The sequence below is a fragment of the Chaetodon trifascialis genome, chromosome 5 (assembly GCF_039877785.1).
Source record: "Chaetodon trifascialis isolate fChaTrf1 chromosome 5, fChaTrf1.hap1, whole genome shotgun sequence".
NCBI classification, from domain to species: Eukaryota; Metazoa; Chordata; class Actinopteri; order Chaetodontiformes; family Chaetodontidae; genus Chaetodon; species Chaetodon trifascialis.
Window position 1 is genome coordinate 12,285,131 of NC_092060.1, and position 24,370 is coordinate 12,309,500.

Here is a 24,370-nt window from a genome sequence, read left to right on the forward strand (position 1 = left end):
ATCCAGTGGACTTTGAAAATACTGCTGCATTGCAATTTCCGTTCTGTGCTTGTCAAGCTTAAGCCAATTTGTGGCACACAGAGTGGAACAACTTTTTTTATTGAGGCGAACAAAGTCTGTAGTGATGCCATATTAAATTCAGATTAGACCATGCCAGTATCACATCAAAGCTAACCTTCCTATGACAGTAATATCATTAGGATAGAAGACAAAAGTGGGACAAGATCATAAATTCCTGCCACAACAGACCACATCCACCATAAGAATATAATGGGAATATTGAAATGTTGAGGTTTTCTACACTGCACCATCTCTTGGCCAAAATACCTCCCATTTCTCAGCTGTGGTGACTTCTCCAAAATTCATTCCACTGACTAAAACCTCAATTAAAACGATAGATACTGATAATAATTATCTATATTTAGAGCTAAGTGATCGTCATTTTGGTTAGGTTAGAGTGGGAGTCCAATTCCTGCTCTGGGCTAATTTCATTGATAGCCTTGTCTAAATATAGCCTGGGTTTTAAAGTTTTTCCAGCAGACAAAGCCAAAGCTTCAAGGATTTTATGAAAATAAATGACATGTTATGATAAACAGATTTCAAAGTCACAGATCTATGAAATTTGACCGGCCACAATCAGATGCCTGTTTGTCTGTCTCTTCTCGTGTCTGTCTTTCACACACACACACACACACACACACACACACACACACACACACACACACACACACACACACACACACACACACACACACACACACACGCCCAATCGTTTCCCCATGTTCGTTTATGGGGCGCCTGAGCAGTGGCGTAACATATTTGTCTCAGGGTCTGGGTTTTACTGGGGTCCCCACACACACCCAGTCACATGCAGCTACTAAACCACCTCATTGTTCCTCATTATTCTTCTACCCTGCGATGGAGGTTGAAGTTTGTTTCAAATTGGAGAATTTTGACAGTAAACCATCGGTGATAAGACAGCCACTGACTGTGGGAGTTTGCATGTCACCTGGGTTTCCTCCAGGGCCTGTGGGTTAAGTGAAATAAAAAATCTAGACCACCTGCAGTTTTGAATGCAGTTTGGGCCTGTCATTGTCTGTAAGTGTAGACAGTTGGATGTTGTCTTTATTATAGTGAGGTTGGTCTTCTGCTATGCTGTAATTAAGGAGGATAAGAAACAATTAGTATCAGTGGGCCCCCTAGAGGCTTGGGACCCAATTGCAGTTGCCCACCCTGACAGTTCCTGTCATCAGTACCACTTCCTGTCCTCTGGTATCCCCTTTGCATGGCGAGCGAAACAGCGATGTGCCGGCTTTCTTCGCACAACTAGCTCCTATAGAGGCCTTTACCTGAGCGTGGTAACACCATTAGGTCACTGGAAACATTGTGAAGACAGGGACTTTATGTTCCTGCAGCAGGCTCAGTCTGCTCACAGTTATTCCACACGGCATCCTCAAGTGTTGCTCCTGAAAAAGATTCCTCTAACGTCTCCAAATGTGCAACCCTGCCAATGTTGGTCTCTATTCTTAGATCACCCTCTGTAGTAGTGGTTAGCAGACCTCATTGTCACAGACTAAACTGGGCATTGTGTAACAGACCTCTTCATATTCACTTCCCCATAAAAAAAAAGTTAGTTGAAGACCTTGTGTTTATAGGAGCTTTCAGTTGTAAGTATGCAGTTATTGTAGCGTGATCTCAAAATCAATATAGACTATATATAAAGTTCTGACATCCTGCTGTCTTTGTGTGCTCATTATAAGAACACTGATGGCAAAATTACACTATATAGTCAATTTTCATTGAATGTTTATTTTCCAGCACTTTTCACCCACTGTGTCTGTGACTGCAGACTCCTTTGAAGCTGCTGCTAATTTAATTACTATTTCACATTAATGACTTTGGTTTAGACCCACATGTTAAGGGTATTTTAAATAGAGCACTTGGACATCAATTTTCTCCAGTTTGTTGGCAAGCTTGGTATTTTTTCATCCTCCCACTGCTCTCATACTTAGCCTTGTAGCCTCAATAATTGCTCCAGTTTTATGGCAAAAACAGACTTTCTATTGACTTTTCACTGCTGCAGCAAACAGTTACAGTTATCTTGGAATGTATGCAAAACGTATGGGCTGCTGAAAGATTATAATAATGTCTTTGTGTGTTGTTAGAGGTCTATATTGGACAGTATACGGTTGACTTTTGCAGATTTGGTTTCTGAAACACTCATCTCAGAGCTGTCACAGTCAACTTACTCGTGAATATTGCTTTATGGCGCCAGTTTTATTGCAAAAAGGGGACTTTCACTGGACACTCCCCTAAAACCTTGGACGTGGATGTCTGCGTCTCTGATTGGTTGTGAAGCCCCAACCGACAACACCTGCTTAACTCCTTCATCCAAATTGACACCCGGGGCTCTGAGAAATATAGGCAGCATCCCTTCCAGCTCATGCATTCAGTCCCACAGCTGCCCCGTAAGACATCAAGCCGCAGCTGCGCTGATCACTGATCCAAGGTGAACGCTCACACACACACACGCACACACACTCCCACACAGCCGGATCTTTACTGGGAATCGAAGCGCGCTGTCGGAGACGCAATGTTGGTCAAACTGGCCGTGGCGCTGCTGGTTTTGTCAGTGCTGGAGCAAGTGGTGGGATCGGATAATATTGATGTCCACGACAGCCTCCCGGAGAAGCCTGCGAGTCAGAAAGGACGGCTCTCCCTGCAGAATACAGGTAAGAAATAAGTGTCATTGGAGATAAGAATGTGGAGGTTTATTGGTTGCTGCAGCTGCTCACACATCTACGCGGGGTTTGTCCGTACACGTGTTTCTGTGGCTGCAAATTTAAACCATGCTGGGGACTCGTCCGGGCGATTTGAGCAATCCGCTGTTTTTAACTTAAATCCCGGCGCTGCGGTGCGCACCCCTGACCCTTTTCGATTACTCAGATAGACGATATCTTGTAAATACTCCCGGACAGAAATTCAATATGTTAGTAAACTATTAATAGAATGGCGCAAGGTAATAGGTAATGTATACTGCCGCGCATCTAGGTGTGCGTGCGCGTTAGCACGTATGTGCGTGAGTTATAGGTAACAGTTTGAGGTTTTCTGGAGGAAATCTGGCTTTTGCATGTGTTGGCTGAAGGCTGTCTCTGGAAATGAATGCTGGGTGATGTGTGCAAGCAGGTTAGTAGAGCAGTTCTGGTTGTAGTAGCGTGTTGGTTGGTCAGCGCCGAAGGTAGGTTAATTTATTGAACCAGTCCTCCAGGGAAATCGTGCTTAAATACCACTAAAAAACAAGTGTGATCTGCCTTATTAACACAAAGCACTAACACCAAGCTGGAGTGCTGTCTCTTCCCAGAAACTTGTCGTTCACATTGGCTGATTTTTTTTCCTCGTACACAGCATGACTTGCGACCCACCGTGTGAGCGTATGTCAAAATGTTACAGCATAATTGTTATCTCGCTTACACGCTGAAAAATAGGGACAAACTCCAATGCAGGTTTCACAGCAGAGACCCTGGTCACACCACTGTGTAATTCAATGCACGTTGCGGCCAAGCTCGTACGATCCAAGCACATTCCCATGATGCCAAAACAAGCACTGCTGACAGCGGCTCACTTTTCTTGCGCACTAAAGTTCAACTCTGTGCCTACAAACCCCGCTGCAGCTCTTCTCCCCACCCCCTCTACTACTGCCCCCCAACAGAGGTTCTTTGTTGACAACCGTGATTTTCGAATAAGTCACACTGAAATTGTTTTCTGTGGTCAAGACGGTGTTCTTTACGCAACCGGCGCGCACCTCCGACTGAGGGAATAAATATTCTTGCGCGCATCAGTTATCAGCTCCAAGACAAATCACGCGTGTAATTATGTTCTACTTGGGTCAACAGTTTGGGTTTTCATAGCCAACGTGAAACACTATGCGGCCTGCTGGCTCACAACACAACATGTAATTTGTCATATTAACTTAAGAATGAAACCCTCCCATCGATGTCACATAGGGTGAGCAGCCGTTTCTGTGAAGGGCTCCCTTCTGGTATTTAGATGTCTGGTGATGCATGCTCCCAAGCAGTTTGGGATTAAAACAGAGACTTTCTCCTGGTAATTTCTGTCTTCAGTCATCTGTTTTATAGGAGCTGATATTATGTATTCACACATAAAATATAGAAATAATTAGATATTTTTTTACTGTAACGCTGCTGTTGCCCCCACCCCCACCCCACCCCTATTAGCTAACAATGCACCTTTTTAATGACCCTATTTGAGCATCTCAGCTCATCTTCAAATGCAATAACGAGAAACTTGTTGATGCACATGTAGTTGACAGGCAACAGAAATCACTGCATTTGTGTTTCCTCCACAAGTAAAGGCTGTATCTGCAATGCACCATCCCATCTCAATGCTAGGCAGTGCTGGATTGTGGTGCAGAATGACACAGTAATATCTGTCACCAAGTGTTCCTCTGCAGGAACCTCTCAGCTTGGGAAATTAGACTTCCCCCCCCCCCCCCCCCCCCCACCCACCTCCACCACCACCCTGCATCCCCCTTTCTCTCTCAGACTCTAGGTCATGAACACACGAACGACCGCCTGTGTCTGTGGAAATAGCTATGCGCCACATCAGCTTTGTGATTTCGCGCAGCAATCAGTGCTGAAGTGGAGTTTTGCCTTCAAGCCGTATGGTCTTCATTGCCAACACGCCTGTAACGATCTGCTGCCGTCTCTGCTGTGAACAGATGATAAGGTCCCTCCCCTAACCTGTTCTCTCTTTCCAGCTGAGATCCAGCACTGCCTGGTGAGTGCAGGGGATGTCGGCTGTGGTGTGTTTGAGTGCTTTGAGAATAACTCCTGTGAGATACGAGGGCTACAGGAAATCTGCATGACGTTCCTGCACAACGCTGGCAAATTTGACTCTCAGGTACTAAACTAGTCTGTGTTTTTGAAAAAAATGGTATAACCAGAGGCAACATTCCTTTTCCTTTTCACTGATTCACTGCCCCACCCTCTTCATCCATGAGCAGATTTGTTTACTTGTGCTTTTTTTTCTACATATCAGTTTTTCTAGAAGTGCCATAGTACATGCACACATCACATAATGTCTTTTCCTCTCTTGGTAAGTTCACCTCCCTCTCAGTGGACTGGTCCATGTACAGTTATGACCAAGGGTCATGAGCCAGTTGGCCAGAAGCCCAGTTAGCTCCCTTTTCATACATAGTGGAGGCTGAAGCCCTGCCAAGCCAGGCCTGACTGGGCCCTTAATATGTCTCAAGTGTTACATGCTAGGAAGCTACATCTATGGCAGACAAAGAAGACTACATGATTCATTGCTATTCATGCAGAATTCCATCACCCTATTCTGTATTAGAAGCGTGTAGTTTGCAAAGTTTGCTCTAACACAACCACACATGCACTCCAACACTGCTGAAACAGGTGCACGACATCTCCAAAGAACCAAAACCTCTAAGTAATACAGGAGACAACAACTCTGTCTCAAGAGTTTGCTCAACAGTTATGTGTCTGTGTTCATGTAGGGGAAGTCCTTCATCAAGGATGCTCTGAAGTGTATGGCGCATGGGCTACGGCACAAGTTCAGTTGTATCAGCAGGAAGTGTGTGTCCATTAAAGAGATGGTGTTCCAGCTCCAGAGAGAGTGTTACATCAAACACAACCTCTGCTCTGCTGCTAAGGAGAATGTGGCCGTCATGGTGGAGATGATCCATTTCCAGGATCTCTTCCCTAAAGGGTGAGTGGCTGGTCTGGAGAGCATGTTTTGAAAATATTTCCTCTAGCCTGTCCCTTCTCTTTTCTCTCTGATTGTTTATCTTCCCTGGACTCTTCTGCCACTTTAAGCTTGTCCATGTATAGTAATAGTACCATCCCATGTATCCCTGTCACTTCCTAGACCTAGATGTATTGTGCTTCCAAATGTTAAATCACAAGCTCCATGTGAGTTATCTGCCTCTCTCTTTTCAGTCCATATGTGGAGCTGGTGAATATTCTCCTGAGCTGCGGAGAGGAGGTGAAGGAGGCTTTGACACGGAGTGTCCGGCTACAGTGCGAGCAGAACTGGGGGGCTCTGTGTGACAGCCTGAGTCTCTGCTCCTCCCTGGCTCCGTCTCCCGCCGGCTCTGCCGCCGAACACCATCGCCGCCCCTTGCCCTCCCACCCTGAGCCGGAGCACCCCCGCCCACCGCGGCAAGGTGACAAGGACAAACCCGGTAAGGCGGGCTTCAATGCTCACCCACGCAATCGCAGTCAGGGACCACGGCGCCAGAGTCCAGAGGCCGAAGTGGTGGCCGAGCAGGAAGACCTAGAAGGCCACTGACATCCGGAGGCGAAAGCGCAGGAGACTGTCCCGCCCTTTGACCCGCTACAACGTTTAAAAAACCACACTTGCAGACTTATGCACACCTTCACACAAAAACACACCCTTGCACACACAGATACACTCTTCTCCAGATACACACACACAAATTCCCAGACAGACTGAGCTGAAGGAAACAAGCCCCGACCTTTCCTGTCCTTATTCCACCCTCTCCAGTCATTCCAGCAGTCCCACGTGTTAAACTTGCAGGGTAATTGTGGTGTAGCTTTTACTGTTATGCCAGACTGTAGGCCACGATTTTTTTTTAATGGAATAATAATTGTTATTATCATGATTATTTCAACTGTTAGGACTATTTTGGCTCTAATATAGCATTTCTCAAATCATACTTACTGTAAGATTTGATTATATTTGTATTATTTATTTTATTCTTTATGCAATGTTGAAATATCAAAATGTACATAGAAATATACTTATCTATATTTATATAAACATGTATAAATATAGTTACAATATGCAATACTGATATAGAAGACATAGTATATGGTGTGCTGTCTGTTGTTCTCTTCACAGTATTGCACCCATCACACATTGGTCTGTAGATATGTAACATACACCATTTGTTGTTTCAGAGTGGGAATGTGTATTATAATTATAGATACTTGATGGTTAAATACAAATTGTACAGGTTTCAAGTCCAGTTCTGGCACATATGAATTGTAGTGCATGATGGCCACCAAGCCAACAAACTTGTGCATTCTTAAAGTGAAAATCCATTTTAAAGAGGATGCAAATGTAATACTATGAATATGGACAGTTATTTCACACTTGTATGTATTGATAGGTCTCTCACCAAGCTAGAAATAAGAGAGCCAAGACTGATCTCTGATGTCATCGAGCAACGCTGTCTGGGCACCAATGAATGGGAGACCAAACAGAGCAGGTGCAGTCGTATGGACTATTGTTTCATAGTGCAACTCTGACGTGTTTCGTGGGGATGCAGAAAGTATCGCATCACTCTCATTCATTGTTAATAGAGCCTCAGAAACGGTGTCTCGGTGACATTACAGATTAATGCCATGTTCATAGCTTCAGGAGATATTATTGTTCTTGTTCACAAATCATAATTGAACTGTCAAATGTTATACATTCTCTCTGAGTTGCTTTTCCATCCAACCATCAGCTATCAGTGAACTGCAGCAAAGAGAGGACGCCTCGTCAAGTTTTGATGCTAAGTCCTCTCAAATGTAAAAATCACACACATCAAGGTGCCTAAACTTGTTATTGTCCACAGTGACCGCTTCTCTGTGATTTAAGTGAATGGATGACACTGTGTCATGGGGACATTTCATTTACGAACAATTTTATGATGACGTTGAGCCACAAAAGTCTTAGATTTTGCACTTTGGATGATTGTCAGTTTGTGATGGACTGCTACAGGTTCAGACGTAAGGCCAGGTTACCAGAGCAGTCACCCTCTAATCAGACCTTACCGTATGGAATATTTTATTCGGGCCACCCTGGTTACTCAACTAACTAAGTACAGCACCAAGTCCTGTATCCCCACATGCTCCTTAGGACCAGATTGAGCCCCTTCATTAGAAGAGCAATGTTACTCTTTTGTGGTGTCCCAGTGGGCAGGAACGAGGCTTGACAGAAACCCTCCAGATCTCTGGCCTCTCTAAATTAGCCCTTATTCCTCTCTGGTCCCTTACCTAGGTCAGGAGAGACATGAAGGCCTGTTATTCTACCCGTTAGAGCCGCAGGCAACACAGCGAGGACCCAGGAACTGGGTTAAGTCCACACACGGGGGCTCTGGCGCTGTTATTCTAAATGTTATATTTACCGAGGCCACCAGAGAATTCCTCTGGGCCACAGCCAAGAGCCAGCAACACAGAGAGGCAGAGAGCAGTGAGGAGCGAGAAGGAGAGAGACATGCTCAGCCTTTTTTTTTATATATATATATGTATGATGATTCACTCCATCGTTACTTCTCCTAGTACTCTTCTTCTCTTCCTCCTTTAGGTCGCAGACACAAGCTTTTGACCATTTCAGGCCAGTCACATGCTTTAGCTGTGGAAGTGCAGTTTGTGAGTGCGCTACACCACATGCTGGGGAGCAATTGGTGCAAAAAGAAAATAAAACATGCTCAGATTTTGTGGCTCAGTTAAGGGGTTTTTCACTTTTTTGCCCTGATGTACTTACAGTAAGGTAACGCTTTTCCTCCAAATCATTTAGTCACTATTATAAGCTCCAAGGGATTGAATCATCAGTGAGGCTTTCAGGCTTTTCTTTTTTATTCTGTTGTGGAAGTTGGGATTCCTGTGACATCCCAACACGAGACATAAGCTAATCCTATTGAGAATGTACTGTATGTGTGTAAAGTGACAATCTGTTTCAGCTCTCTGTCATTAGGTTTGATATGGCTTTTTGTAATAATGTAGTGGCTTGAATGGCTGTTCTTTATGTGTTCAGAGGAAAATAAAACTAACCACGTTTCCTGTATTGTTAGTGCTCAATCACCATATTATGTGTTTTCCTCTGTTAAGCACAAGGACTCTGCTTTCACCGTTGAAAATACAGAACATGGTCTAGAAGTTTGTAACTCACCTGTAAGACATTGGGCATATGATCTTATGAATATCTTTGGACTTATGAAGTCAGATGTATCTTGTTATCATTAAAATATGTTTGTCTGTATTTTGTACATGTTGTGTCTGTCACTATAGTTTTTACTTATACTGAAACCTCTTGAAGTCAGGGCACAAACATCATGACAAGCACATTCTTTTGGCACAAAGAATTCATACAAGAGGGCAAAACTCTCAGTGACTTTCAGACATTCAGCAAGCTGGGAGCAGGTTAGCAGAGAAGGCCTCGTCGTCTCAGGTATACACAAGTTAAAAGACACCCTATTCTCGTTTGACTTGCTGCCTAGTTTCTGACAGTGAAATACGGGCTGTGATTAAAATTTCAAGGACTGGAAATATCCTCCCTATTGAAAGACCTAAACATTTACGTCAGCAGCACTGGATTGTATGCAATGCTTGGGGTGTGTTCAGGGTGTCAGTTTTTATGAGTTGTCCCAACAGTGTACGTTGCCTCACTAAACATTTAGACAGTGCTCTGATTTGAAAGGTAGACTTCCAACTGTTGTTTTTGAGCTTTAAGCCATTCTAGAGTCAAGTTAAGTATACTGAGGCGCATTTGCTCTGGCCACATAGGGAAATTTGACACCCAAATCTTGACTTCTTTTTTTTTCAGTGTGTCTAGAGTGTGACATTGATGCTTGTATGTCATAACATATCACACAGCTTCTGCAATATCTGCAGTTGTGAAGCTGCCTTGCACGTTCTGCAACAGCGCCGCAGCTTTTACCAAGTCATGTCTGAATGTGTAGTGACACAAAATGACCACTGGGTGGTGACATCTCTCTTTTTATTGACGTAAAGGCGGCGAGTGGAAGCAGGTGCAAGTATTAGAATTTTAGTAGGTGTGAGTTGAATTAATTGATTGAGACTACACATACTTCAAAGATGAAATTAAATTGAAATTGTTATGATTTTTAATAGCCATAACTATTCACAGAAAATTGAGACACTTTAGACATCAAATACTTAAAGTATTTGATGTCTTAACTTCCTGTTGTCCCCCTTTGTTTTGTATTACAGGAAGCACGCATGAACAGTATGTCTGCAAGCAGTCTAATGAGGAACAACACTTGCATTTCTACTATGTTAGGACTCCACTGATGAAGCTGAACTCTGTCATGATGAGTATTGCTCAGCCTGTGAAAACAGATGTATATCGTCCTCTGTGGTTCTGGTAGATATGTCAGCTTTGAGACAATTTTTAACAAATAAATACAAACTGTAGGTGCAGGGTCCGAAAGAAAGGTGGATTCAATACACGGGGATAGTCTAATGAAAAATTTTCAAGTTGCATTATGAGGAATGCAGAAATTTTGGAGTTTGACCCAGATTTTGATATAACAGTCAGAATATCTTCACTTTTGACCTTTCTTTTTAAAAATCTGTCTCTGATGTGTCTTCTGTCTTTAATGAAGGGCAATACAAAATCACTGGAGTGCCCCTTAAATCTGATAATACATTTGATACATGACGACTCCAACTCCAACTTTGCCTCCAAAGACACTGCTGGGAGGATGACGTCTAATTTCCAAATATGTTGGCATCATTATTACAGACAAGTTACTGTATAGCTTCTGCAATAAATTTTTCTTCTCTTCCCCTGCCCATAATTGCAAAAGTCAGTGCGAGCACTGAACAGTATGCTGACATTGTCACCTGCACATGGTTGGTGTCACATTATAGTCAGGGTGCTGATAAGTGAGGCCGCAGGGTGCAGTGTGCTACATTCACTGGGACTACAGTATGTGGGAGAAATTATGCTGTGTCACACTGAGCTTCCAACAATACATGGAGTCTGAGATGGATGACCTCCTGGCCAAACAATGGGCTGATGGCTGTACCAGAAATCTCCCAGCTTGCATGTTGGTATGGCAACGGAGCCCTCTCAATATGGAGGCAGCAGTGATCACATCTGAGAGGAGGCTGAGCAGCAGAGAGAGAGAGAGACTGTGTCTCTGGCTGAGAAACCTGAGACAGTCAGCTGCGGGTGCTTTGTGAATATCTATCCTGAGCTCCAGTGTGAACTAATGAATTAATGACTGGGTGCCTAAGTTCCATGGATGAATCATTTAGGAACCATCTCGGGTGAATGAGTGCACCCCACTTGTGTCTACTGGTGGGCCTCAGAAAGATAAATATCCTATATCTACCTAAAGTTAGTACAACAAAGAATGAGCATACTGTGTGATGAATAGTCATGCCTACCTGTTTAGCTTCATAAAATAAGTGGAACCTCAGCAGCAAGGCTCAGTTTCACAGGGGAATACAGAGTGTGTTGCTCTCAGGCAAGAAAACGCTGACACAACTCGCTGTGCTCGAGTTACTGTCAGCCTCAAAAGACCTATAGCAGGCAGGAGTTTGCACAAGATGGTGGATCTCTGCACATATCCAAACACACAACTTTACACATGCACACACTGTGCATTTCCCAGTGATATTAAGTCAACAGAGTGGCATTAGCCGCCAACGGTTCACCAAGTTGGTAGATACTGGCCTGGAGATAGCAAACCAGTAACCCAGGATTAGCAGTCTGTTATTTTCAAGAAGAAACCAGGAGATCAAGACACACTGTTGTGTTGTTAAACCACTCCAACAGGCCCTGCAGCACATGGGAGTGGGGTGAGGTTTTGTGTGCTTCTACTACAGGATACAAATGAAGGGTGGGTCTGCCTTGGGGGGCTGGAGTTAACAAGACTAACTCAGCAAGTAAACAGAAAATAATACTCTGAAAGACTGGGGTGGAAAGTAGCTCAATTTGGGGGCTCTTTCAGCTTATTTTTAGCTTTATTTTATTAATTTATTTATTGCCTTTTTGAGTACATTGTAAAACCAGTGAGTCTACCTTTATCCGCAGGTTCATTTTGATGAGGGATTTTGCTAAAACTGTTTTTAGAGAACAAAAACAACCTCATCCAGCAGCCCACAGTTGCTGTGTTATGGGTCATGAAGTTTTTTGAAAGTCCTTTCCTAAATAAGGCAACTTTTCAAATGTGTGCAGAGACAAAATGGTCACGAGCCACAACAGCATAACTGAGCTGCACAGGAATTTGTTGTTTGAGTATTCATGTTAATATTGACCACAATCAGCTTTACTAGAAACGTTCAAAAAAGTCTCTTTTGCTTAAGCAGCTTTTACAAAAGTAATTTTACTCCCACTCGAGTAATGTGTACTGCAGATCCAGCAGGAGTGCTTCTGTTAAAAAGGATACGCTTTCCTCTCCTGGTGAATGATCATTATGGTTTTAATGAATTGGTTTTAGCAAAGGGATAAACACATCTATGTCAGGTTCTGACTTGCAGCTAGACGTCGGATGAGGGAGACCACATTGCCATATATAGACGCTGATTTAAATTCTACTAACTGAAGGTATGATATGGTGGTATGATCAGAGCACAGCACAGATCTGACTAAAGTAAAATTAATTGAGCTCTTTAGCTCGATCACATGCTTAAAATAGCAGCAGCTTATTTTAATGAGATTGCTATGCAGCATTTTGTTTCGGCCTTGGGTTATAACAGGCAACCAAATGCAACTAAATGATCTATCTATCTATCTATCTATCTATCTATCTATCTATCTATCTATCTATCTATCTATCTATCTATCTATCTATCTATCTATCTATCTATCTATCTATCTATCTATCTATCTATCTATCTATCCTTGCTTTTTCCAGTCCTGTCTGATACACTACCCACCTGATCAACTGCTACAGGCTGAGGTGGAGGAAACATTTGCTTAGCCAAATTTACTCATCTGTATTTAGAAGGGTTGCAAATTCTAGACCTTGGGTTTTAACCCTTTGTGCTACATTGGCTCACAGTAGTCCTGTATTAAAATATCTCGTTTTGGGCTTAGTTGAGGGTTTAGACAGAAATTTAATGTATTTCCCTTGGAGCAACTCCTCCCACTGATTGCAAGGCACCCTTATTTGGGAGGAGAACGGCCTGAGTGCATGTGCCATTCATTGAGAAGGGGTGATGTAGGCGTGACCTCAAGGTATTCACCCAATCACATGTTAGATTTCAGGAATGGTGGGCAGGGCTTTACAGGGAAATCCTTACACACAGTGGCTGGTGGATTATGACAGGGGCGGGGCTTATAGACGGAAGTGTCTCCCGACTGGTCCAGCTGTCATCTAGAAGAGAGAGGAGACCATTTACACCGGCTGCCTAGGAAATGCAGAAAAAGGGAAAACGCTAAAATATGGCAACATCAAAACGATAAGGTCATGACGCCGAACTGAAGGTAGGTATGCACGACATATTACCAAATACACATGTTTGTCGATGCGTTTGAACAGCGGTCGAGGTTGCCTTACGGTATTTCGAGATGTAAAAATGATGACAAGGATTGGTAGGCTGTGTGACATTGAACATACAGGACACGAAACAGACGAGGTCGTCTGAAGAGCCACACACAATTTCCAATTAACTAGTCGTGTCCTAGAAAATTCCGCCGTGTTGTCGTTGATAAGGGTGTCGTGTACGTTATTGGGAATTCGAGAGACGTCGTGGCCGTTGAATTCGTTTGTCGCCTCCCGGCTGGTTTGCAAATATGCTACAGCGTCTCTGCGGTATCGGCTATTATCCTAGCCTAGCGGCTCGCTGAAGGGAACTACCCTAGATTCAGAACAGACAGGAGACGTCATCAACATTTTCCTGTATTTAAATGGTTGCGTATGAGGAGGTCATTGCTGAAAAAGGAAGATTATTCGGTAAGTGTCCGTGCAGTGAGCCACCACAGCGCTTGACTGTTCACGGATGCACTGTAATGCATAAACGCACTTTGAAATTGACTGCTGGGATCTGCATGATTAATAGGGCACATGGAAGGTGGCGGAGCAGCTGTTAGCTTGCTGCTAGCTGCGTAACGACCTTTGGAGACGTCAGCTTCACCAGCCCGGACTGCTAGCTGCCTACGCTGGTTAGGCTGGGTGTTTTCTGTGGTTGCCTGCCTGCTATTCGAGGGTTATATTTCATCCAGGCCTCCCATGGCCAAGCGAGTCAATGATTTAACGTAATCTCATTGATTGCATCACAAGACCAGACAGGGTGCAGCCAAAGCACGCTCACTGGGTTTGGCGAGGCTTGTTTTTTGTGTTTGTTTGTTTGTTTTTTCATAGGCCAGAATAACTTGAGGTGCAACAGCCTTAATGCTTTTTGTCACCCCTTCCTACCCCTCCCTGCCCCCCCAACCCGCATTTTAGGATAAAGAAGACGGTGAAAGCCAAAAGTGAATTGAAGATTTTCTGGGTGTCCTAAATGGGGGACTACGGGTTTGGAGTTCTGGTGAAGAACAGCAGCGGTAACAAATCTGCTTTCCCTGTAAGGATCCCTCCTCACCTCCAGCCCCAGCACCCTCACCACCCCTCCAACCCCCCTAGCCCCCCTTCCTTCGTAAACAACACCTGCTCCACCAATGGGGGCAGTGCTTGGCTGTTCCCTGCTGTAGCCCAACACAGTAACATGCAAGATGAGATTCTGGAGTCAGACAAGTCCAAGGCTTTGGACCTCCAGGACATGCAAGACAAGTCTCAGGTCCAGGCCCAACCCCAGGCCCTGTCTCCTGGCCAACAGGAGGCCGGGGGAGGCCTAGGAGAGATTGAGGGGGCTCTTCCCGAAGACGGCTCATTGGAGAAGGGCTCCTTGGAGAGCAGTGGTGGGAAGGAGAAGCTCAGGATTGAGTCCCCCGTGCTAAGCGGGTTCGACTACCAAGACAGCCTGGGAATGGGTACGAGCTGTGCACAATCCACCTCCTCGTCATCCTCGCTGACCAGCTTTAACAACTGGTCTCCTGCTGTCCCATCCACCCAGTCTCCAGTGGTGGGGGAAGATGTCGGGTTCTTTGGCCCATCTGGTTCAAATGCCAACGGACCTCCCCTGCTGTTCCAGAACTTCTCCCACCATGCTGGGCCTGGCTTCGGAGCAGGAGGTAGTTTTTCCCCACAGATTGGACCAGTCTCCCAGCACCACCCACCCACACCTCACCCCCAGCACTACCACCCACACGGTCAGGGGGTCCCTCAGCAGCACCGTCGCTCCCCAGCTAGCCCCCACCCACCCCAGCCCTCCTTCCCTCCTCATCCCCATCGCACTGGACCGTTCACCCAGCTGCCCCACCTCGCTCCCGCCCAGAGCAAACCCCCTTCACCTTGGGGAAGCTACCAGAGCCCCTCCACTCCCACATCCACCTCCTGGAGCCCCAGTGGGTACGGTGGCTGGGGAGGCACACAGGGGGTTCGAGAGTACCGGCGGGGGGTAGGTGGAGGGATGACAGGTCTTAACTCAATCTCCCCACTGAAGAAGTCTTTTCCTAACAACCAGGTAGATGCGATTCTCATGGTTCATTTCATAATAAATCTCGTTGCATTCATTGATATGATGACACACAGTACATTTGGCCAGGAGACATGTCTGAAACTCATCCAACTGTGCTACAGGTTCCCTCTCAGAAGTTCCCCAGAAATAGCTCTGGCTTCAATCACAAGGGTTGGGTGGAGGACAGTATGAGCCGCAGCGACAGTGTCTACCCTTTCCAGGTGAGCTTATCACAGGTAAAGCCCAGGTTGGGGTTTCAGAAACTACTAGGTGCGATGCCCAGTAGGACTAAGTTCATTTGAGTTGACATTCACTCGACTTGGGTTGTGGTCCTACATGACAGCAAATTGTAAACTTTGCCAGTGTGTCCTTCAGGGGCAAATTAAGGTATTCCTGTTAAACACACTCATCTGTATCAAAATCAACAAATAAGCCATTGAGCAAAACAGGATATGTGACGACTAAGCCGGCTAAACAGATGAGTTGAAACTTATTGTGTGCGTTTTGTGTCTGAGGTCTTATCTAGATCTTTTCAGTGAACGAGAGCAGTCTTATCATCTGCTCTGATCACATGGCCTTCCTCTTGTCCTGATTTGAGAAGTCTTGTGTTTTACTGCAGCTCTGTGAGGTCTCAACTCATTCAGACACTCAGTGAAGCAGCCTCGCTCATGTTATGTATTACTCATCATAACGTTACTGGAATAGTTTCAAATGCCAATGTATCTTTCTACCTTAGGCTATTCATTTAGGATTTCATGGATGTTTGCAGATTAGCTATGAAATAGGCTAAGAGGAAGGGTGCATTTTTTTCAGCTCTTCAAGCGATGCTGTCAAATACACTGGAAAGATAGGATTTGTGTAACACTCTGGACTCCATTTTATGTTTACAGTGCTTTCTGTTGAATGCCTTTACAGGGATACTCTGCAGCTTTTTATTCGCTATTGGCATCATAGCAAACTTTGTCTGGGCTCTTGCAGCTTGTGCTGCTTTAGATGGCGATGTGGGAAGTGAGGACGCTAATTGTTGTCTTCCTCTCTTTCAGCAGGAGAGAACACGGTCCTTTGATGGTTTCAGCATGCACTCTCTGGAGAACTCACTGATTGACATTATGAGGGCTGAGCAGGATTCCTTGAAAGGTTGGTTCCCACACTAACAATAGCTCGGAAAGGATAGTTTTTCTCTCTGCAGGCTGTAGATAAATACAAGTGCTCGTTTCGTGTATTTGACAGCAAGTAGAAATTTAGTGATTTCTTTCACAATTTAACAACTGATTGTGGGTTAACAAAACAACAGAAATGTGGTAAATACCAGTGTCTGTTGAAGTTTTGTCAAACCAATACATTGTTTTGTCTTTTAATCAGTTTTAGTGAGTATTTACTTGCGAATACACTTCTTTGTTCATACAGATGCATGTGTCGTCATGTGACTTTGTGCCTTGCAACATCACATAAATAACACACCAATGGCACGAACAAAAGCAAATACTCATAAGCATCACCAGATTCATGTGTTCTTGTGGGTCTCGCCATCATTCAAGACTTGTCAATATTGGTGACAATATGGTACTTGAGTTTTGGGACATGCTAAAAAGGACGCCACAGGCACAGTTTGGGTGGTAATCATAAAGTATTGAGGTTAGATCGGCAGCACTAGGCGTATTAGATGTTACAGTTTTGTTTTTTTTGTCTGTGTCCTGTAGGATTCTCTGCATAAGTGACCTTTCATACGAGGGCTGGGGAGCACCGTTCAAAATGTATAATATATTGGATTTAATATTTAGTATTGGACAGCAGTGAGATGTCTTCCTGTATAGAATTTCCCCTCTTAATTTCAATAGAATATGATTTAAATGCAGCATATGAATTGATGGATACTAAACGTCAGTGTTTCTTTAGTACAAAGCACAATGCGCACATAGCAGTGAGTATCAAAAAGCAGACAAAAGCTGACATTTGCATGTCTGGACTGATTCTTTGATCGGATAGTTAGTGATTTGCCCATTTTAGAGTACTTCATTTAGGTAAATTTGTACTTTGATAGCAGCTTTAGTTAAAAGCGTTTACGCTGATGAACTATTCTTCTTTTGTGCAGTGAAATGATTTTGTGGGAAACTTTGGTTATATTTCTCAAAGTGAAGTATCAAAAGTATGAAGTTGGGTGTTTGAACACATCATGAATGAGACCCACTTAGATGGGTTGCAGTTCTGTCGAACATCACAGTACTTTTCTGTCTCTCTCCATAATTCATGAAAACAATCACCTGCAGCATTTTTTGCTGTAGCGACTCTTTGATCTCGGCTAACGCTCTCATTAATAAAACATTTCACTTCAGATTTGTTGCAGTCAATCTTAAATGAACCTCTTTTCCATCACAGCCAGCTCGACTGGTGCTAATCTGGGCCAGCTCATGCAGCTTCTTTGAAACTTCTCGTTTATGACAAATGGCAAGACGACTGCCATGAGGGGATTTTAGCTTCCTCAATAAAAAAAAAAAAAAAAAATCTGTTTATAATTTGTACAATTGTTGAGTCTAACACACATTCTTGAACTTATTCATACTATTTTTCTTGCATATGATTTTCCACTAATGTGAACTTTTGTTTTCATCTAAGAATAACCTGAACTACATTTGAGGCATTATTTGAGACACAGAACAGAGCTTGTTGTCTCAACTGTTCAGCATAACAGCAATGGCTTGGGGAGCAATTTGTACGTAAGGGAAATTAATTATTGTAATGCTGGGAATCATTCATGGCATGTTGTTCTGAAGCCTCTCCTCTTTTTGTCATGTAGGACGCTACAGCTTCTCTCACCAGGGTGGAGACGGGCCTCTACCTATGAATGGTATGTAAATGACATGCATACAAATGTCCAAGGCTGTAGCAGAAGTCAGGGCTTGTGATTACGATCTGCCAAACGCAGATAAAAAGTCATTCAATCAAAATGCAGCACTTCATTGCCATTAAAATGTAGTTGAGTGGAATTTGCTCACATTGAAAAAACAACCACAGAGAAACCTCTGGCTATCACAACCACACGCCATAAAACAAGTGGTAAAAACATAAAATGACTCAAGACGTATCATTTGTTTTATACCTTTCAAAACTGCTTTGATAGTCACTGTGGTACACATCCAAAATGGCTCACTGAAAGGAGATCAGAGCAAATCAAACCGGCTTCTCCAAGTGGGAAAATAACGCTGTTGTCGGGGTCATTCAGAGACAGCAGAGAGCAAATAAATGATTCCACAAACACGCCGTCAAAGGCAGATGATACACTTTTGTAATCGTATTCATGTTTGCAGTGATAATGAGAATCCAGACACCAGTTTTTCCATGCATAATGATGAGCATTTTATTTTCAAACACGTTGATTCATGCCGCGTTTCTGCAGTCGTATGTGGAGTTACTGAATGTGCAGCACAAGAAATCTTAAGTAAACATGCAGGTCACCTTCAGTTTGCTTTACATACATAAGTGATTAATGAGGTATTTGATCACTCTGGGGTACAATTACATGCCGTGTTATATGATGAATGATTTCAGCTCCCTCTAGTTTATGCAGCACATATTTTTATTGCTTCCACTTTCAATCCCAGTTTATGGATGAAGGTGAAAATAGATGTAACAGATGAATGTCTTTTTTTCCTCTAAAGGTTTAGGGATGTTTAATGAAAAGCATTTTGGCTAGCGGAAATTCAAAATGGCTGCCCCTTTAAGATATTGTCACCATGTTGGCTGGCCATCCAACAAATGAATTGTTTGACTTGTTTATCTTGTGTGCCTTGTTTTGTTTTTTTTGTTTTTTTTTTAAAAAGCCATATCAAGAGTGTTTTGTGTTGTTTTACATGCAGCGAGAAGTTATGGCAGAAGACGAGGTAAAGCTTGTGAATGTGTCTTGTTCTCTTCAGTGTTATTTAGAAAGCAGTAATGGGCCCTGAAATAATGACTTTGTGGTTTTGCTTCTGTGTTTGTCTGCTTGCCTGTTCACTGTCATTGATTACTGTGCCTTGAATACTGTCAGGGTTTAGGCCCCTGTTTCTGTCGGATGTAAAAGCCTTCCAAGGTCGCCAGCCGAGACCTCGTAGTGATAATGCTCATGCTTTCAAATTGTGTCATCATAAATAGCACTCATGGCTGCTTTTCTGTGTGTTTCTTGACTTGATTTAATTTATTTGCATCTAATCAAATTCCCTGCTCATTGTGATATTAATACATTCTCAAAATCGTACGAGTTGTGGTTCAGCTTGACTTGTGGTGAACCGATATGTGTAATCCAGATCATTCTCTCCTCCAGGCCATTCGTCTCTGTTCCCCATGGAGGACGAGCGCTCCTTCGGAGAGGACGAGTCAGGTGACCAGGGGCTTGCTGGCCTCGGTTCAGCCCACTGCTTCCCCCACCTCAACGGTGAACGCGTGGAGAGATATTCTCGCAAGGTGTTCGTTGGAGGGCTGCCCCCAGACATAGATGAAGGTACAGACATGTCACAGCTGCAGATGATTCTTTAGCTCGTCTGGTCTACGGTCAAAAGCTGTAACTAACATATAATGTTGAACTTTTTTCTTTATTTGTTTTTATGTCATCCATTAGTTTTGTATGTTTATAATTTTGGGGAATTAAAATAATGTTAATTCTACTACCTCCGTTTAGTTATACTATTCATGAAACTCAAAATCAAATTTGGCTTTGAGCACTAAAAACCAATACTGATTTGCTGACTGAATTCTCTGTTTCAGATGAAATCACTGCCAGTTTCCGCCGATTTGGTCACTTATTTGTAGACTGGCCCCATAAGGCAGAGAGCAAGTCCTATTTTCCACCAAAAGGTGAGTCAGACTGGTTGAACATTATATTTCTAGCCAGTGTGTTGTCTACAGCGCTGTGAAAATGTGCTCACTCGTTCCTCCACGTGTCCAACCTGTCCAGGATATGCATTCCTGCTGTTTCAAGACGAGAGCTCCGTTCAGGCCCTGATTGACGCCTGCATTCAGGAGGATGGCAAGCTGTACCTGTGTGTCTCCAGTCCCACCATCAAAGACAAGCCTGTGAGTGTGTTATTCTGTTACATGCATGCTGGCCATCTCTGTTCGTTTGCTCAGTTTACCCCTTCACTCATGTATAGTATGTTCGGTAGATGTTGCAGTATTCTGCTCCACAGCACAGAGGAGGACAAATGTGTAAGTGGTGACCCCACCGGTTGGTACATCTACGGTATTTCACTCCAGGGATGAACTGACGAAATGTGTTAATCCATATTACACAAGCAGCAAGCTGCGTTCATTATCACAGTCCAAAACGTATGTTGCTCACAAAGCAGTAGCTCCTGATTGAGAGGAAATTCTTGTTTTGTCCATCTTGGTTTTTGTAGGTCCAGATCCGGCCCTGGAACCTAAATGACAGTGACTTTGTAATGGACGGCTCTCAGCCATTGGACCCGAGGAAAACGATCTTTGTAGGAGGTGTCCCTCGTCCCCTGCGTGCAGGTGTGTGTGTGTGTGTGTTTGTGTGTGTATGTGGTGGCTTCTCAATGTGTTGCAGGCTGACATTGTTTTGATCACATTAACTTTTCACTGTACATGGTTATTCCAGTGGAGCTCGCCATGATCATGGACCGTCTGTATGGGGGAGTGTGTTACGCTGGGATTGACACAGACCCTGAACTCAAGTATCCAAAAGGGGCGGGGCGAGTAGCCTTCTCCAATCAGCAAAGCTACATTGCAGCCATTAGTGCCCGATTTGTTCAACTGCAGCATGGGGAGATAGATAAACGGGTGAGTGCATCTGATGTTTGCAGGTTTTAAAAAAGAAGCGTGGATGTTCATGAAATATTAATTCCCACCTATCTGTCAGGCTGCTGTGCATGCATTGGAGTTTTCTCGACCTCCATTTTAACACAGTTTTCTTGTCATCCATTTTGTCTCTCATTCTCAGGTGGAAGTGAAGCCATATGTCCTGGACGACCAGCTGTGTGATGAGTGCCAGGGCACCCGCTGCGGGGGGAAGTTTGCTCCTTTCTTCTGCGCCAACGTGACCTGTCTGCAGTACTACTGTGAGTATTGCTGGGCAGCCATCCATTCTCGGGCCGGCCGTGAGTTCCACAAGCCGCTGGTGAAGGAGGGAGGGGACCGACCACGACACATCTCCTTTCGCTGGAACTGAGGCGAGAGGGCAGGGGAGGGAGACGACGCAGGATTGGGGAGGGACTGAGAGGAAGGGGTAGTTAGGGAAGGGGTACGGGCTACGATAAGAAAAATAAATGCACTTTTCTTTTAAATTTAAAAAAACAAAAACGAACTTAATTTATTTTTTATTTCATTTTATTTTTAATTTGGCCTTCTAAAAGAAGTAAATGCTAAGAAGAGAGTGAAATCCCATTTATGTTTTGACTTTAAGTGTGCATGAGCATATGGATGCATTAGATTTGGATTTAGATGTTTTCTGACTTGACTGTACTTTCTTTTCGTGTTAGCTGGCAAAGCTGCTTACATTTGTTGTCAAGAGTAACATAAAATTTAAGTGAGGTTCATCATACCTAAATCAGTATACTAACTATGGAAGTTGAGTTTAAGAAGGGTGCATTTTCTTACTTTTTGCTTGCAGGATTAGAGAACAACTGTACCATTTACCAAAGGTTGAGGAGTGCAAATGGTTGGGTTGAACAGAGGAGGAACACCGTTTCAGATGGTCAGGCGATTGAGTTTTTTTTTTAAGAAGCTCAGTGTATAGCATCAGGCCACGTCACAAAAAACAAAAATCTCCCCTCAGTCTGACACACACGCTTGATTTATAATGATTGCTGGCATGAGGTTTTAGGTCTTGGTTTAAAAGTCGACACTTTGTAACCAGAAAGGGCAAACCAAAGATTGGCCTAAAACACGTCATCAAAAGCAGATGTTGATCTGAGGGTTTTCAGGATAATGTTATGTCCTCTCGTCGCACGGCGGAGGAAAGGCTGGAGGCGTCTGGAGTTTCGGTTTGTGGGTGTCGGCTAATAAAGACACAGCCCTCAGGGCTCAGGTATTGGCAGTAGTATTTGCTCACTTTATATTGTCAGGGATATTAGCACTGGAAGCTGACATGCTAATGTAGTACAAACAAATGGGAATGCACAGACCAGTCTCCCTGAGCTGTCCTCATGGTGCACCACTGCACGCTCTACCATGACTGGAGCTTCTATCACAAGTGTTGTGGTTGGATATGGTAGTAGCTAGAATTTGCTGTCACAGAGATAAAGATATTATTTTATACATGGCCTGCTGATTTTTGTACAGTGTTTTATAGCTGATTATTTTGTCATGAACATATATACATTTATTATGCACTACTTTTCTAAATATTTTTTTCAATAGTCATTTTAGGCACATTTTTCACAGATGGGAGAACTCCTTTTGCAATACCTCATTTTTTTCACTTGGTGAAAAATAATTTTGTACCTTTGTTACTAAGAGATCTGCATTTATGGTAAACTTAATTTAAAAAAGAAAATGAATGATATTAATATAATTTTCAATTAGCTTTTATATATTTAAGTGCTGGTAAATCTGAAAATTGTCTGGTGCATTGGTGTGATTCTGTAGATAAAAAAAAAAAATAAGGCTATCAATAGCCAGTCATATATGGATTCTCCTCTGTCCTAATAAACATAATTACAGGATCCTAAGGCATGACAAGACCTTTCTAAACTGATTTTGATAGTCTTGAAAATATATTCTGACATTTCTCTCCTAGCTGTAGTCAGTAAGATTATCAATAGGGTAAATGTTTTGGCTTTGGTCAATGTGAAAACTTCCCTTCTATCAGCGGAGTGGATATCAGCTGTTTGAATATTTAGATCCTCTTTCTGGGACTGCCTGTAAGTTCTACTTATTCTCGGCATGCATAATGTAATACAGAAATAACATGGCTAGTGTTCATGCAGGACCTAATGTAATGCACTAGATCTCCTTTTTCCTTTTTAACTTTCTTTTCCTTATCTCTTTGAGATCACCTCTCTTGTAGCCTCTCTTTACATGATGGAGTCTGCCTTCCTTACACAGACATGATGTTTATGCAATCTACACAGTGACAACACTTTGGATGCGTTTTTGTAATGTAGAGGACACTCAGTAGGACATAGGTGAGGAGACTTGATCACTTGACCCCCTTTGTGATGTGGCATGCTTTGGGACATAACCTGAATGTGATTTAATGTTGCAAGTTAACTTTGAGCCATTATGTGCAATACTTATTCTTTCCAGAAACAAGTCTCCGCAGTGTAAGTCATTTAACCCATATAAATCATGCAGTCATTTACACATTATTTGTTTCCTATTGTTCATGCTGATGTCTGCAAGAAAAAATAAGTAATTTATACCTGAATTTATTTTTAAACATTAGTTTTGTGCTTATTTACTTATTTTGCTACTACCATGCTACTGTGATTGAAAACATTGTATATACTAGGTCGATAATGTATTTAGCATTTGCTATATTTTCAATTGAAATGTATAACTATCATTTTGATCAGATTTTTGTTATATTTTTGGGGTGATGTGTTAAACTCGTTGTGTCTAGTTTTTCTAATTGCTGTATTGTGCTCCACATTTTCAGATGAAAAGAATTGATTGATTATGTCTGTTAGTATTACTTGATTGCAAAATTTCAATAGTTTTTAATTGTATGCTGGGAAGGTTATATTTATTAACTTTTTTTTTTTTTTTTTTTTTTTTTACCTGATATCATTTTGATTTTTATTAAGTCATTTCACATTTATACGTAAGTTCCAATTTTTATATTTTCTTCCTGATTAATTTCCGCTACAATACAGAAGTCAGTTTTTATAGTTGGTTTGTAGTATTGAAGTAAAACAAAGATCTAATGTCATATATTCATTTGCTGCCAACTGTTTGTAACTGTATGCATACATTTGAAGTATTTGTAATGTGAGATGTTGAACGAATAAAACGGCTGTGAGGAAGAATTATATGCCTAATGATGATTTACAAGAATTACAGTTTTTCCCTTTGTGTCAGTGTTTTCTGAGAGGGCATTGTTAATTGATTTGCCTGAAGGTTTTCTGGTAAATCTCACA

General features: G+C 42.9%; 2 protein-coding genes across 8 annotated transcripts; both read left to right on the forward strand.

Annotated features, from left to right (window-relative positions):
* Positions 1-2,399: 2,399 nt before the first annotated feature.
* Positions 2,400-9,034, forward strand: stc2a (stanniocalcin 2a). The gene is made up of 4 exons (XM_070963446.1): positions 2,400-2,732; positions 4,778-4,920; positions 5,534-5,745; positions 5,976-9,034. Exons 1-4 carry the CDS (start codon positions 2,594-2,596, stop codon positions 6,325-6,327), a joined length of 846 nt encoding a protein of 281 aa, XP_070819547.1. The 5' UTR covers positions 2,400-2,593; the 3' UTR covers positions 6,328-9,034.
* Positions 9,035-13,083: 4,049 nt separating this feature from the next.
* On the forward strand, positions 13,084-24,259 carry LOC139331098 (cytoplasmic polyadenylation element-binding protein 4-like). Of its 7 annotated transcripts, none has more exons than XM_070962414.1 (12): positions 13,084-13,227; positions 14,189-15,305; positions 15,422-15,520; positions 16,346-16,436; positions 18,094-18,144; positions 19,154-19,177; positions 19,597-19,773; positions 20,037-20,126; positions 20,227-20,345; positions 20,669-20,783; positions 20,890-21,071; positions 21,232-24,259. In XM_070962414.1, exons 2-12 carry the CDS (start codon positions 14,244-14,246, stop codon positions 21,457-21,459), a joined length of 2,238 nt encoding a protein of 745 aa, XP_070818515.1. In that variant the 5' UTR covers positions 13,084-13,227; positions 14,189-14,243; the 3' UTR covers positions 21,460-24,259. The 7 variants fall into 7 exon arrangements, with proteins under 7 accessions (XP_070818515.1, XP_070818511.1, XP_070818517.1 ...); XM_070962410.1 differs by having other exon boundaries at positions 13,100-13,227; positions 16,343-16,436; XM_070962411.1 differs by having other exon boundaries at positions 13,120-13,231; positions 16,343-16,436.
* Positions 24,260-24,370: the final 111 nt, after the last annotated feature.